Here is a 16,519-nt window from a genome sequence, read left to right on the forward strand (position 1 = left end):
AAGTGCATTTAGAAACACAAAAACACTCCTCTATTGAAGAGTAAAAGTACAATTAAATTGCCCATGTAGATGAAAAATAAAATCCTTTCTTTCTTAATTCTCCAAGAAATTTTGTTTCATTCTCTGTGTTTAGACATAAATTGACATACCTTCATTAGAAATCAGCATCTTTACATCATCAAAATAATTCTTCATTGCTCTTTTAGCACCTAACCCTCTTAAAAGTTGTCCTTTCTCTGCATCTTATTCTCCTATTATAAACTTGTTTGACTAGACTTCTAACTAGGCCATCTTCAAATACTTGGCTCAAAATAGAGGCCAGATTTCTCTCCTGGAGGGAGGAGGAAAATGACTACATTTCTGCATATTTCTTTTTCTGATTTTCATTCTTTCTCCAAAAACAGATGTGTTATTCCGACCAAAGTGGTTACCATAGCATCTCCTTATTATTTTTAATTTTATGTATTATTTTATTAAAGGAAGTTTGCATGTTGAAAAGAACATGAAAAAAGATCTCACTCACCCGCGGTAAACATGTTAGTGAGGTTTTGACACTTCAACAAACACCATCTATTCTCCCTGTGAAGTAACTAATGAGAAATTGTCTGCTTTGGTTAACAGAGCGGCAGGAAGCAGTTTGAATACCCGTTTCTAACAGCAAAAAGTATCTTCTACTACCCCTTCCCGAAGGGCTGAAATTATAATCCTATAAGTACTACAGAATCATAACGTTTTAGAGCTTGAAGGGATATCAGGAACACCCAGCAGAGGTCTTTTCCCAGGGAAGGAGAGAGGATTGGAGAGATGGAGAGATGCACCTAGCGGTGACAGAGCAGGGTAAGGACCAAAGGCCTACGACGAGCTACAGTCCAAGGCCTTCCTGCCCTGGGAGGTCACCCTGAGCAGCGTGTGTCATGTGTGCTGCACCAAGGCTCTGGACAGAGAGGAATGTAGTCACTGAAAGCTGGTGGAAGAAAAAGCCCCTGAAGAAGGGTGGTCATTTCCCGCCCAGAGGGTGTATTTTCTTGAGAAAAGTAGTTTTCCCCTGGTGACTCCATCGGAACCGGTGACACCCGAATAGCTTGTCTCGTAGAGGACAAGGTTTCTGCCCCAACAGAACATGGTCTTCACCTCAGTTTTCCTCACCCCACGCCACCCCATGGCTCTCTCTGTGTTTGCTCTCCTTCCTGCCTATTCTGTGGCTCCCTTCTACTTTCCTCCTCCTGAAAGAAATGTTAGTCACTTTACTCTCATTTAGCTTGAGAGCAGAGCCATCACCTCACAGATATTCCATTTACCCTCCTGCCTGGTCCCCAACTCTTTTGTAAGCGTTAGTGCACATGGGAGATGGCATGAAGGTACAGTTCAGGGATGCCTGGGTGGCTCAGTGGGTTAAGGCCTCTGCCTTCGGCTCAGGTCATGGTCTCAGGGTCCTGGAAGCAAGCCCTGTGTCAGGCTCTCTGCTTACTTGTGATCTCTCTCTCTGTCACATAAATAAATAAAATCTTTAAAAAGAAAAAAAAAAAAAAGAAAAAGAAGGTACAGTTCAGTGACTTGAAGAAACTTAAAAAGAAAACCCAAGTATTTCCCATCACCCCTCATGGTGCCTATAATAGTGGAAATGTGTTATATTTCTAAAGTTCAAATCATCCCCCTCCCCTTCAAAAAACCTTTCAGTGGCTTCCCATTGGAATAAAATCTGAACCACCCAGGTGTTCTGAGCCTTGCACAATCTGTCTCCAAGTTACCTTTTCTAAATTTATCATTTCAGCCAACTAATCTTTTAATTCAGCCACAGTGAACTACTTGCACTTCTGTGTAATACTTTCCCTTTTGTATGTAATGGTTCTGTCCAGGCTGTCTGTCTGGAATGCCCTCCCTCCCATCTGCCCTTAAAAGTACACACAGAAAAAAAGAAAAAAAAAGCACATGTGGTTGGAGTGCCTGTTAGGCATCCAGCTCTTGGTTTCGGCTTAGGTGGTGATCTTGTGTCCTGGGATGGAGCCCTGCTTGAGGCTCCACACTTGGTGACAAGTCTGCCTAGGACTCTCTCTCCTCCCTCTGCCCCTCCCCCTCTAAAACAAATAAATAAATCTTTATTTGTTTTCTTTTTTAAAATATTTTATTTATTTTGAGAGAGAGAGAGAGAGCAGAGGGAGAGGCAGAGGCAGAGGCAGAATCCCCACTGAGCAGGGAGCTCGACATACGGCTTGATCCCAGGGCCCTGAGATCATGACCTGAACTGAAAGCAGACCTTTAACTGACTGAGCCACCCAGGAGCCCCAATAAATAAATCTTTTTTTAAAGATTTTATTTATTTATTTGTGAGAGAGAGCACAAGCAGATAGAGTGGCAGACATAGGCAGAGAGAGAAGCAGGCTCCCCGCTGAGCAAGGAGCCCCATGGAGGACTGGAGCCAAGGGCAGTGGCTTAACCGACTGAGCCAACCAGGCATCCTAAATCTCTTAAAAAAAAAAAAAAAAGGATTCCCTGGGTGGCTCACTTGGTTAAGTGGCTGCCTTTGGCTCAGGTCATGATCCCAGCATCCTGGGATTGAGTCCCACATCACACTCCTTGCTCAGCAGGAAGCCTGCTTCTCCCTCTGCCTCTCCCTCCCACTCTGTCTGCCTGTGCTCACTCTCTCTGACAAATAAATAAATAAAATCTTAAAAAAAAAAAAAAAAAAAGTACACGTGGTCTACATTCCCATAGTCTCCTGAGTTCTCTTTCTGCTCTGTTCTCCCACTGTACTCAGGATGAGTTTAACAGTTTGTTATGATGTACAGAACTGTCTCCACCACCACCACTGCCACCTCCTCAGATTACAAGGAGAGTTTTAAAAATAAACGTAATATTTGTCCCACATTACTTGGCATATTTGAGAAGCTGTATTTTTCTCTCTTCACTTTGTTGACTATACTTTGTCCCACCACATAGTTTTAGGGGTACCAATTTGTAATGAAATTGTGTAAATGCTGCATCTCCTGTTGGACTGTAGTTCTGTTTGTACTCCTCAAAGCACCTAACATGGTGTGAGGCTAATAATAACAATAGTAATAATAAAAGATCTAGCACTTACTGAGTGCTTACATATGCTAGGCACTCTGTTAAGCACATACAAACACCACAGCAACTCTGTGCATCATAGATATTTCTTGAATGCACGGTGCTGGTCCACATGGAACAAAGCACAGTTGTTTGTCCACTGCTTATGGGACGATCCCAGCAGAGAATCTGAAGCCACTCCCAGTGGTGAGATTGTGCAGCCATGGTAGCAGCCAGGAAACATCACTTAAAGCTCAAGCACAGGGGCACCCAGGTGGCTCAGTCAGTTAAGCATCTGACTCTTGAATTCAGCTCAGGTCATGATCTCAAGAGACGTGAGATAGAGCCCCACGTCCGGCTCCACACTGGGCGTGGAACCTGCTTAAGATCCTCTCTCTCCCTCTCCCTGGTAAGACACAGACAGATTATATATATTGGCCCTTAGGCTGCATCCTAGTTCTCCATTTACTAACTAAGTGACCTTGGCAAGTTAACCTGTTTGTAGGTTAGGCTTTTCATCTGACTCAGAGATGCTAATTCATTTTATGCAAGAAGTACCTAGGACAATACTGGATATATAGTAAATGCTCAATAAATCATAGCTGTTCTTGGTAGCAGTATATATAAGGCAGAGTGCTAGATAGCGTGAAGTATAAAAACCAGAGGTAAACAGATTAGGGTGGTGGATCTTGTCACTCGGCCCCAAAGGCAGAGGTCTGAATTCACGTGCTCAGTTAAGGTCCCTTTTAGCTCTAGGTGGTGATTCTGTACTTTCAAGTTGGCACTTGGAAGCCAACAACCGTACACCCTCTCCCCAGTGCAGCTCTTCGGGTCAGCCAGTTACTCGGTTTAAAGTTACCAAAGCCTTGGGGCGCCTGGGTGGCTCAGTGGGTTAAAGCCTCTGCTCAGATCATGATCCCAGGGTCCTGGGTTAGGCCACATATTGGGCTCTCTGCTCAGCGGGGAGCCTGCTTCCCCCTCTCTCTTTGCCTGTCTCTCTGCCTACTTGTGATCTCTGTCAAATAAATAAATAAAATCTTTAAAATCTTTACCAAAGCCTTGATGGTAGGGATGGACACCTTAAAAAAAAAAAAAAAATAGCACAGGTAAGGAATGGTCCTGGTTCTTAAAGTCAGGACTTGCTGTTGCCAGTTGTGATCAGAAGGAAACCTCTAATTCAGCCTGAAGCTGCGATCATTAATCATTCAAAGGTGTGGTATGATTCTGACTACAAGCTGGACTAGAGGCTCCGTGCAGGTTTGGGAGAAGTTATACTCTTGTGGTTTGACTAACCTTTTTTATGAGTGTGTTACTAAAGAAACGTGAGCTGTTGGCTTTTCAATTACTGTAGCTTACCCCTTCTGGGTTTCATACACATTGAGTCATCGTGTCTACAGGTGACTGATAATCATCTGCACTACTCAAGTTACCGTAACTCAGAGATGAGGGGATCTGATGATTGCAGGTTGCATGCACGTGAAGATCTGAGGCTCTCCTGTCTTCACAATGAACAATGGTCTGCCTTAACCACAGAACTCAGTCACATATTTCCACTCATCCAGGGGTGTATTTTCCTCTTACTGTTTTGCCTCTTACAACTTGAGCATTCAGCTGTCTTCTGACATGTGCTGCAGGTGGGAGAGACTGTGAAACTGTAGGTCTAGTTCAGTAAAGCAAACTCTTGGGAGAAAGGATAAAAGCAGAGTTTGTGATGTGCCTGCCCCACCCCGGAAACTTTCTGGAACCTCTCCGTTAGACAAAAAGATAAAAACATTCTCAGGGGACCCTGGTATTTGAGGAGCAGAGTAGAGCCAGCCACACTGGGAAATCATCAATGACCTCGAAAAGGCCAAGAAACCAAAGTTCATTATTTCTGTGTCACTTTCAGGGGAATGAATATTTGTGACCTTAGCTGGCTTTCATGTTCTCAGCCTCACTCTTTCAAACACCTTTGATCAAAGATATATCCAATCTGGAAGTTGAAAATAGGAACCACTGGTGACCTTGGAAAAGGTCTACTTTCCTGTTGTTTTTCATTGAGTTGCTAAGGCAGGGTATTTTTCTTTGCAGATTTTTTTCTAGAAACTGTCAGGTTGGCCTTAAGATAGTGTGGACACAGGACAAATCCATCTTACTCGATTAGATCTTTTAGCTGGTCTTTCTGGCTCCAGTTCCTCATTGTTCTGGTCTTACACTTGGTTCTTCCAGTAATATTTGGAAAATAACATTTTGATGCAAGCCTACCTTGCTTAAGGGCATGAAGCGGTTTGCTCTTTGTTCAAATCTAATCATATGGTTGGTCATTCAGAATGCCCATCTTTTGGTTCTACCACGTGTTAACTTTTTTCAATATCTCCCTAAATCTGGGATGCAAAGTGCCAGGAAGCCCACAAGGCAAGAAAATTATTTTGTTTTTAAGTTCTCTCTCAATCTCCCTGATTATACCAAGGAAAAAGATTTAGACTTAATTTGATGTTAGTCTTCTTTCAAACTGATCTCACAATTGGTAATCTCTGTTTTTAACAAAGAGAGGGGTTCTTTGTGTCCAGGTATTCACAATATATGATCAAAACTTAAATAAATCTCTCTGTTTCCTTATCTTTCTTCTTTCTTTTTTTTTTTTTTTTTAAGATTTTATTTAGGGGCACCTGGGTGACTCAGTGGGTTAAAGCCTCTGCCTTCGGGTCAGGTCATGGTCTCAAGGTCCTGGGATGGAGTCCCGCATCTGGGCTCTCTGCTCAGTGGGGAGCCTGCTTCCCCTTCTCTTCTACCTGCCTCTCTGCCTACTTGTGATCTCTCTCTCTGTCAAAATAAATAAATAACAATAAAAAAAAAGATTTTATTTATTTTGGGCTCCTGGGTGGCTCAGTTGGTTAAGCCTCTGCCTTCAGCTCAGGTCATGATCTGAGAGTCCAGAGATCAAGTTCTGCAATGAGGGGGGGGGTCCCTGCTCAGCGGGAAGTCTGTTTCTCCCTCTGCCCCTCCCCCCTGTTTGTGAGCTCACACATGCTCCCTCTCAAAAATAAATTTTAAAATGTTTTTTAGGGACGCCTAGGTGGCTCAGTTGGTTAAGCAGCTGCCTTCGGCTCAGGTCATGATCCCAGCGTCCTGGGATCGAGTCCCACATCGGGCTCCTTGCTCCGCGGGGAGCCTGCTTCCTCCTCTGACTCTGCCTTCCACTCTGTCTGCTTGTGCTCGCTCTCTCTCTCTCTGACAAATAAATAAATAAAATCTTTAAAAATAATAAAATAAAATAAAATTTTTTTTAAAAAAAGGAAATTTATTTTAGCCAGAAAGAAAGGAAGGAAGGAAGGAAGAGAGAGAGAGGGGCAGAAAGAGAGGAAGGAAGAAAGAAAGGAAGAAGAAAAAAGAAAGAGAAGGAAAGAAAGAAAAAAAATGTGAGCTCACTGCAACAAAACAAAACACTGTCACATTTACCAGGTGCTTTCTATATATCAGGCATTGTTCCATGCACTTCTCAGTGACCGTGGGAGGTAGATACAATTATTATCCCATTACACATGAGGACACGGAGCCACAGACATGTCAAATAACTAGCCCAAGGTCATCCAACGAGTAACTGATGAGCCAGTGTCAGATCCAGTCCACGTGATCCAAGAACCCAGGCATTCAACCACCACATTACCCTGAGGTGTCAGTATTGCAGAATGTGAAGGAATAAGTGAAGTTTGAAAATTCTGCATTTCATACTTCCAGATACAGCTACAGCCAGACTCTCTTACTCTTCCCTGGTCATGTGCTATGTAGTCCCACTTCCCTGCCTTCAGTCAGGCTCCTCCCTCGATTGTCTTGTTGACCTCTCTGAAAATCTAAGTTGTACTAGTAATATTGACTCTTCTCAAAATCTGGGTTTTCTAAGAAATGCTTTCCCTGTCCCAGGTACTCCTGAATTTTTTGCACTTCCTTAACACTTAAATATGCAATTTACACCAACCTGCTGTAATCGTGCCTTATAATTCTTTTTACAGAAGACATGTTACTCCCCTGCTTAAGTGCCTCAAACATGGCATTTAGAATAAAATCAGGGGTTCCTGGGTGGCTCAGTTGGTTAAGGGTCCAACTCTTGATTTCGGCTCGGATCTTGATCTCAGGGTCATGAGATTGAGCCCTTTGTCAGACTCTGCCCTCAATGTGGAGTCTGCTTGAGATTCTCTCTCTTCCTCTGCCCCTCTCCCCGCTTGCACCCATGAGTGCTCTCCTCCCCACCTCTCAAAATAAATAAAGTCTTAAAAAAAAAGTGAATAAAATCAAAGGTCCCCACAGAGCAGGACAACTCTTTCACAACTTCTAACATTTATTTTTTTTCCGATTCCACGGATACAGGTCTTGTTTCTCTCCCACTAAGTTGGAAATTCCTCAAGAACAGGAACCGGCTTTTCCAATTATTTTGTTTCCTTGTGTTCTTTCATTATTGGACCCTTTACTGTGTGGCAGTGACAGGTCTGGGAACCATAACATGCCTAGGGAGTGTTGCAGAAGAGAGGATATGGTTCAGCAAATCTCTCCAGAATCTAGTGTCTGCAGAATGGAAAAGCATTAGCAATACGGTAGCCTCACTTTCAGTACCTAACACATCCTGCTTTCTCTGCCTTCTACCAGCCACTCACCACCGAGCACATCTGCCATCACGGCAGACCCTGCTCCTGCATTCCCTGTGGCCAGAGAGCCTCTGTTTTCTAACACACAACACCCACACGCCCCAAAGGTGGCTAAACTCTGTTTTCAGAATTTCTCAGCAGTTTGACATGAGCAGTGGGAGAGGGTGACCACAAATAAATTTTTCAGTTAAATGTGAGATGGGCCCAGGGCGCCTTGGAGGCTCAGTGGGTTAAAGCCTCTGTCTTCGGCTCAGGTCACGATCCCAGGGTTCTGGGATCGAGCCTTCCATCAGTGGGGAAGCGAGTCTTCCATCTTTGCTCAGCCGGGAGCCTGCTTCCCTTCCTCTCTCTCTGCCTGCCTCTCTGCCTACTTGTGATCTCTGTCTGTCAAATAAATAAATAAAGTCTTTAAAAAAAAAAAATGTGAGATGGGCCCTAATGATCACATGTGTATCAATGATACTGTTTTTTTTTTTTTCAAGCAAAATAATAATGTACTTTATAAAAGGGACAAAGACCATGATCTTTCAAGAAAACTTTTCTAAAACTTTCTACATTTGAAGTTCTTTTACTTAAATCTCGGTCTGGTGACGATGTGTTTGGGGAGTGATAAGTTGGAGGTTTGGGGGCTATTTTTTCTGCCTCTGTAGCTATTTAAAAAGCTGCCGAGGCCAGTTGCTGAGTGTCTCCACTTCTTGCAGCACTTCCGTCCCCCGAGCTCCCTTGTATTACAAGCAGAAAATAACAAGCACAATAATAGTTTGGGAATTGACTGGGTGCTGAGAGGCCATGGACAGTCGGAGTGCACAGGTGGCCACGCTCCTGCACAGGGGCAGCTCCCTGGCTCCCTGGCACCCTGCCCTGTTGTCCTCTTGTTTCTTTTTCTCTGCTTTTCTCCAGCACACCCTTCTGATGTGAGTGGTAGAAACAGCTCACATTGTAGCTTCAGCTTAACAACATCTCTGACTTCCCCCTTTTGCCTACTGGCTTAGTTCATTTTGACTATCCAAATGTGTGCTGTCAGCCACTGTCCCTTGAGATTGTCCCCAGCTCCGAATGGAAGCATCCTGCCTGGGCTGGGTGTTCTTAAGCAAGCCGCATGTCTTTCCTCCCTTTTCAAGGATTCCGGAAGATTATTTAACAAGCTCTGCCTTTGTGTTCTTCCTCTTATAATTCTTTCTTTCACTTCTAGGTGAGAAGCGTCACTGCTTTGACGTCAACTATAATCCTAGCTATATGTACGAGAAAGAGAGTGAGATAATCCAGACCCGGATGATGGACCAAGCCATCAATAATGCCATCAGCTACCTTGGTGCTGAAGCCCTGCGCCCCTTGGTCCAGACCCCACCTGCTCCCACCTCAGAGATGGTTCCAGTAATTAGCAGTATGTATCCGATAGCCCTCACCCGTGCCGAAATGCCAAACGGTACCCCCCAAGACCTAGAAAAGAAGAATATCCACCTGCCAGAGAAGAGCTTGCCCTCTGAAAGAGGCCTCTCCCCCAACAATAGTGGCCATGACTCCACGGACACTGACAGCAACCACGAAGAACGCCAGAATCACATCTACCAGCAAAATCACATGGTCCCCGCTAGGGCCCGCAATGGGATACCACTTCTGAAGGAGGTCCCCCGCTCTTATGAACTCCTCAAGCCCCCACCCATCTGTCCGAGAGACTCCATCAAAGTGATCAGCAAAGAAGGGGAGGTGATGGATGTGTATCGGTGTGACCACTGTCGAGTCCTCTTCCTGGATTACGTGATGTTCACTATTCACATGGGTTGCCACGGCTTTCGTGACCCTTTTGAGTGTAACATGTGCGGATATCGAAGCCATGATCGGTATGAGTTCTCATCTCACATAGCCAGAGGAGAGCACAGAGCCATGCTAAAGTGAACATCTGGTCCCAGAGATGATTTATGCCTGAGCATTCAACATAATTTGTAAAAACCGACACCCCGCCTAACAAGCTATTCTCCAAACAAACTCAGTTCCAAACCCCTTTCCATACCACTTTTAGTGTCCAAAGGGTCAAGTTCACATGGACAACAGAGAAATGCTGTCTTCATTCAGAAATTGTTTGCTTTTATATCATGTTATCATTTTTGTGAGACCTTTGTTTTCTCATCGGGGACTTGAGTTTTTATGACATTTAAAAGCCATTGAAGTATTTGGTCATTACCTTTTGCAGCAATAGAACAAGCAGTCCTTGGAGTTTGTTGCCAGTCAAAAGAGTCCCCCAGCTGTGCTGCATGAGACATTCTTTCTGAGATACAGTGCCATATGTGGAAAAGTCATACACCCAGGTCCATAAGAAGAGCTCACCAGCTAACTTCGGTGGGAAGACATGCCCTTCTGCACTTAACAGAGGCTGAAAGTCTAGGATATAATCTCCTCATCCCTAATTAGAGTCTAATAGTAAGGAAAAGAACAGTGATAAAATAAGTATCTGTTACCAGTTCCTGAAGACCCCAGTCTCCAAGCAGCAGACCCATTTCTTATCACACAAGGAAAAAAAAAAAAAAAATCAAGTTATTCGATGATACTTCTGCTTCTAGCCTCCCATACCAATTAAAAAACTGCTTTGGGTTAAACCAGTCCTGTATAAGAGAAATTCTATACCAGAAGAACTAATGGTTTTAAACATAGACTATCATTGAAACTTCACAAAGTTGTCTGTTAAGGCATACATTTCCTGTCGTTGAAATTGGCAGAACTGGACTCTGATGGGGAAATAGTTCAGCAGCAGGAGGAGAGGGGCAGCTCTGTGAACGTTCTTGGTCTCCTTCACGGAGCATTAGTATACAGACCTAAGGCACACTTGCCGATAATTTTTTTTTTTTTTTTGACAGAAAATAGACAATCCAAAAAGCATGACTTAGTCTCCCCTTTCCCACAGGAGATGAATGAGGGACAGATATCATGAGTATTGTCTGGTTCAGTGTTAAGCTTCCTGAAGAAGTGAAGAGAGGCGTACCCCTGCTAACAGGTTCTCCTTCATCAAGGCGGATAAGGTTTTCTCCCTGTTTTAAGCTGCTGTATGCCAGGAAGATTCCTGAAAGTCTGCTCTTGGCTCTGCAGATCTATTGGCCAGCTTTGTCATTAATTATGAGAGATATGCTATCAAGGAAAAGTGCAGGGATAATTGTAAAATTAGTACTGCAGTAGAGGTCCCAAGATCTGTTTGCAAATTCCATATTGGCTGCTAATTAGCTATATGACTTTGGGCAAATCACTAAACTCTTAAAACTAAATTTCTTTAACAATAAAGAATTGGGCTTAAACGCTCTCTAAGGTCCCTTCCAGCTTTAAATTTATGTGATTATGCTGTAGCTTCAGTTATCTTTTAAGCCTTTTCATGTATGGGTACTAAGCAGGAGAATATGTATGTGAATACCTGTTTCACATTTCTTTGGTGTGAAAATGGTAGTGTTAAATTTTTCCTTTAACTACTGAGTTGTGAATGTGAAGAGGATGGTGGGGAGGAACAAAAAACAGGAAGGTATTTTGATCTTGCCCCAAAGTGTACACACAAAGTGGCACCTGCAGCTGCTTGCCAAAGCCTTTTTTTTTTTTTTTTTTCTTTTTTAAGAACTGGTGTTAGAATAAATTCTGCTTCCAGGGACAACTTCATGGAATCTATTTACAAATCGAGAGTAGTTTTATGCACACTTCTACCAGAGTCAAGAATCCCCAATTCCTGTTAGATTTGCATTTTACGTATCTGCCTTGGTATTTCAAAAGGGCTTAGGCATTAGATTCAAACTCAACTAACTTATGTGCTGCCAGTAATTAAAATGTTCCCCCTCAGACTGCACAAATGGCTTAGCCTTCTTTGTAGCATGGTGTCTGTCTCAGGAAAACAGATTTTGTGAAATTCCATGGTAACAGTCCCAACATGTTTGAGATTTCGGCTAAAAGACTGGATGTATTTCAGTTCGTAGTCCTCAGCATTTCACTGTATTTCCGTAATCCTAGACTCCAAGCTACGCCAGGTTACTGACACGCATTGTGGCAGAGGAGCTCCTTGTTATACTCTTGAAATGCCACACGTCCTGCTGACTCTTCAGGGGACAAAAGAAAGAGAATTTGGTTGGAGAGAAAACTGGGGAAAGCAAGCATTTCCAACAGATTAGTGGGAAAGTCTTTCTGAAGAAACCAGTGTTGGCTCCTTAAGATAGTGAAAGAGGCCCATCCCACTAAGCTGGGGACTTTTTTTTTTTTTTTTTTTTTTTGAAGACATGCCTCATTTTCCCTGTGACTAACAGATTTTCTGAATGATTTCCATTCTTCTGAGGTCAGTTTTCTAAGTGCAGTGACCACTCACAAATGCTACTTTCATTGTAGCCTTCTGGGCCTAGCTGGAGCACATGGAGTGCAGAGAAAATTTGTATATGCAAACTGCACGTTTGTAAACCATCAAGTTGAACCAGGTAGTATGTAGTGGCTATCACCACACTGGTAAACATGTCCTTCTGTAGGCACCGCTTATGTCAATAAATGCCCTTTCCCTGTGCTGGGGGTCGGGGAGAGGGTGAAGGACAATCTTAGCACGGTCGCTGAAAGAGAAGGGCAGAGTCAGGATTCACATTCAACCACATTGGACAGTGAGGTCCTGCAGCAGCCTGTAGATCTGAGCTGTCTGTCACTTCCCACCACACACCCAGGGGGCCACAATCCAGGGAATAACCAACCCCACGAAAAGTTCCCTTGCAGCCAAGGTGACAGAATTGGGATGAGGGGGGAAGGGAAGGGAATTGGCTCTCCAGATGTTCCTCATCACTCCTCTTGAATTGCTGCACAGGTACTTCCTACTGGCAAGAACTAAACAGAAGTGTCTCCCCCATTACTTCCACCACCACTACCAGGGGAAAAAAAGATATAGATAAATCCACCAGCCTTTAGATTCCTTAAGTCATTCTCCCTAAAAGATCCTTGTTTGACACAGATAAGCTAACTAATCTTTTCCCTTATTACCGACTCTGAACTGTTCCTGACGCAGCTTCTGACTTTGTCAGTGACAACTTTTCTCACCCTTTAAATGCAGTGCTTAACATTTTGCTAGGCCCATATTCACAGTGGCCCAGATATAAAGTGACCTCAGATTTCTTTTGCAAAGAAAAAAAGCACAAAATTTTGCTTAGTTGAAACACTGTGTTATGAACAAATCTCACACCAACATAAAGTTTTTCCAAGTAGTCTCTGTATCACCGTTCTTACTCTCCTCCTCTGCTTTTTCCCCTCTGCCAAATGTGAGGTTTAGCATGTTTTAAAGGAAAAAGCCCAACACAGGCAGTAAGATCATAATGGAAATATTAAATGGTTAGTGTCCGGGGCGCCTTGGTGGCTCAGTGGGTTAAACCGCTGCCTTCGGCTCAGGTCATGATCTCAGGGTCCTGGGATCGAGTCCCGCATCGGCCTCTCTGCTCAGCAGGGAGCCTGCTTCTCGCTCTCTCTCTCTCTCTGCCTGCCTCTCCGTCTACTTGTGATCTCTGTCTGTCAAATAAATAAATAAATCTTTAAAAAAATAAAATAAAATAAATGGCTACTATCCTAACTTTAAAGTGTACCCCACAGATAACAGATCCATTGGTCTCTAGTGGAGATCTAGAAACCAAACCACTCAAGATTTGAACCTTCAGAGACAGCCAAGTTCTTTCACAAAGACTTGGAATTGAGATTTAAGAGCTAAAGACAAGAAAGTGGAGTGAATGGGGCGCCTGGGTGGCTCAGTGGGTTAAAACCTCGGCCTTTGGCTCACGTCATGATCCCAGGTCCTGGGATCAAGCCCTGCGTTGGGCTCTCTGCTCAGCAGGGAAGCCTGCTTCCCTTCCTCTCTCTCTGCTTGCCTCTCTGCCTACTTGTGATCTCTGTCTGTCAAATAAATAAATAAAAATCTTAAAAAATAAAAAATAAAAAGATAGTGGAGCAAGGTAAATTTTGTCCTAGAAAATACCATCAGGCTTTGCAGAGGAAGATAAGAGATACACAATGATGTCTCTTCTCTTTTAAAGAATTGGGAGCTATTTTTATGCTCAGAGAGTATAGATCAGAGAACCTCTCTCTATAAGCAGAGTTCAGAAAAACAATGGATTTGGGACTTAAGTGCCTGTAAAGAAGACAATTTTGGCCTGAAACCAAAGGCTAGACCTGGGCCACCCTAGGAAAAGGATTCTGTTCTCTAAAGCTGAAGGACTGAATGGTTCTCTGAATGATCAGTGAAGCCAGGGCTGGAACCATTGTCTCTAAGGACCGTGGACTTAGAAGAGCCCTCAAGAGAAGTGTAGGCTTCAGACTTGCATGAGCTCAGAACACAGGACGGTAGCTCCATTCACCCAAGCTGTAGATAGTGTGTACCCCACCATGCCGTCAACATGATAACCAGGTCTTTGGACTTTGAAAAAGCTGAATGCAAGTTTCCTCTGAATATTACAAGACTGGACTATTGTATACATTGATGTTGATTGAGCTGACGTTTGAAAATGGAATGTTAATGTTTTGATTAAAAAATGTAAGGATGTAGTATCTACCTCCCGAGTATGTTATGAGCTCTTACGTAATTTTGTCTAGGGGATGGTGTTACTGGGCAGGGGCTGTTTGAGATGGTTACAAGTTTTCTACTGTATGCACTATATGTGAATTTAAAGACATGGAGATATTCAAAGGCCATTCTAGGACCATGATTCAGTAATTCAGTAGCCAGTGGAGGCCTTTAATCTCAAACACAGAGTTTCCTTCATGTTATTTTAATGTGTAAGAGTAAAGAATATGCTGACAATTAGAACCAGTATAAGTGAACTTCATGCTAAAGATACTTCATGACATTGTAGCCAGGGAAGTAGAATGGCTTTGCTCCCTCCCTGTCTCATGAGCTCTCGACTATCGACTCCCCAAGTAACTTAGAGTTTCCTCAAATGGTCCTCACTGTCCATCTCCCTGTTGACCCTACTCTAGAAATCCTGGAGAGCATCCCAAAATGTCACCCACCTCCTCTCAAGCATGTGGGACCTAGCTTCTGAGGTTACTTTGCTTCTTCCTCTCCTAAATAGACTGAGAACAGATATTTTAACACTTTAGGAAAATGGGGCAGCATTCAAAATGATCCCAGTGCCAGTGACTCATTTATACAAGGACTTTTCCAGGTTAGCAAACAAAAACCCTTTTTGGTGGGCCTGCTTCTGTGGGTTCACAGAAACCAAATTACTGTGGGTTGCAAAGAATTAGCAGGTCATTTGAAAAGCAGACATCTCTTCACCCAGACTGTGGTTTTGCATGTTCAGGTTCTCAGTCTATGAGCTTTGGTGAGGGATCATTTTGGCTACTGGAAAAACCATAGGTTATTTTTAATTTCTGGTTGCCAAAGCCACCACACGTGTGGTCTGTGGATGACCCTTGTCTGCAGAATGGCGGAGGAAGAAGGGAACCTGGTTTGGGGGTTCAAAGGGGCTCAGGGTGGCCTTCCCCCAGGGAGGAAGGGAGGGAGGCCTTGCCGAGTGGTTTTGACACGGCCTGTGCTCATAACATTCTCATCTGGGTTTCTCAGAAATGCCCTCCCTGCCCAGCAGTGACCTTCCCTCTTAACTCCTCTTGAGTTTTACCCAGAGTCAACCATTGGGAGCACTATAAGGTGTCCTACTCCTCTGTAAAGACTGTTTAAAGAAAGTCAGCTTCTGAAATGTAGCAATGCTAACCTTGCTAGAACCATAATGAGTGCACAGTCACATTAAAAAAACAAAAACAAAAAAACCCTGCTGATAGATTTCAAGGTTTCTGTATCATGTTTGATTTTTACACTGAGAAATAAAAAATACTGGTGTGTTTAAAATTAGTCATTGTGCATGCCTATCATTTGTAGTTGTCAGAAAATGGAAGGGTTTAATTTTGCCTCTAAGACTTTTTTTTTTTTTAAGATTTTATTTATTTATTTATTTATTTGACAGAGAGAGGGAGAGACAGTGAGAGCAGGAACACAAGCAGGGGGAGCAGGAGAGGGAGAAGCAAGCTTCCTGCCAAGCAGGTGCTTGGCTGGATGCAGGGCTCCAGATCCCAGGACCCTGGGATCATGAACTGAGCCAAAGGCAGATGCTTAACTACTGAGCCACCCAGGCGCCCCTAGGACTATTTTCTTAATTTAGCCCCTCTGACTATTTCTTAGTCCAAGTACCAAGGTAAACAAATGACCACCAAAATAAGGCATCTGTTCTGATGCCTTGCTGAGCCTGCCATTGGCGTCCTCTTGCTGGCTCCCAGCCCCCTAGAGTGGGATACTGGTTCCACTGGCCCTTAGCTCTCTAAGGGGGCCCGAGAAATTTGGGAACTGGATTTGACAGGATCAACACCGCAGTGTCTCCCAGTTCCAAGACACAGCTCTGCCCTTGCTCTCAGCAGAGGCTATTTCTAGAAGATAGACATGTCCTGGCTTTTTCATCTCTGGGGTCTCAGAAACATCCAAATTTCTTGGGAATCTGGGAAATTCAAGCACCATCACTAAACTCAGCCACACTTGCCTTTTTACTTTTTTTTTTTTTTAAGAAGATTTTAAGTAATCTCTACACACAATGTGGGGCTCAAACTTACAACCCCAAGATCAGGAGTCACATGCTCTACTGAATGAGCCAGCCAGGGGCCCCAGCTGCATTTAAATATAGTCTTAAGGTACTTGGAGGCCTAAACCTAAGGCGCTGAAGACAAAGTCCTAGGAGAATGACATAAAAATTATCCAGCTTTCTCCCTGACTTGCTGTCTTCTGTTCTCTCTTAGAACATATCAGTAAAGAGTCTAGGAGATGATCTGGCCTTCAGCTCAGCCTCTTCCAAAACATCTTCCCTTTCCCCTCCTTTGTGAGAGAGGCAGGA

The 16,519-nt window shown here is 43.6% G+C and overlaps 1 protein-coding gene across 3 annotated transcripts in view; it reads left to right on the forward strand.

Annotated features, from left to right (window-relative positions):
• Positions 1-15,492, forward strand: part of IKZF3 (IKAROS family zinc finger 3) — a 92,829-nt gene extending 77,337 nt beyond the window's left edge. For all 3 annotated transcript variants that reach the window (XM_059148130.1, XM_059148129.1, XM_059148131.1), the window contains one exon: positions 8,857-15,492. In XM_059148130.1, coding sequence (XP_059004113.1) covers positions 8,857-9,560 — 704 coding nt within the window. In that variant the 3' untranslated portion in view covers positions 9,561-15,492. The remainder of the gene's footprint in view (positions 1-8,856) is intronic.
• Positions 15,493-16,519: the final 1,027 nt, after the last annotated feature.

This window comes from Mustela lutreola, chromosome 15 (genome assembly GCF_030435805.1).
Source record: "Mustela lutreola isolate mMusLut2 chromosome 15, mMusLut2.pri, whole genome shotgun sequence".
Taxonomy (NCBI): domain Eukaryota; kingdom Metazoa; phylum Chordata; class Mammalia; order Carnivora; family Mustelidae; genus Mustela; species Mustela lutreola.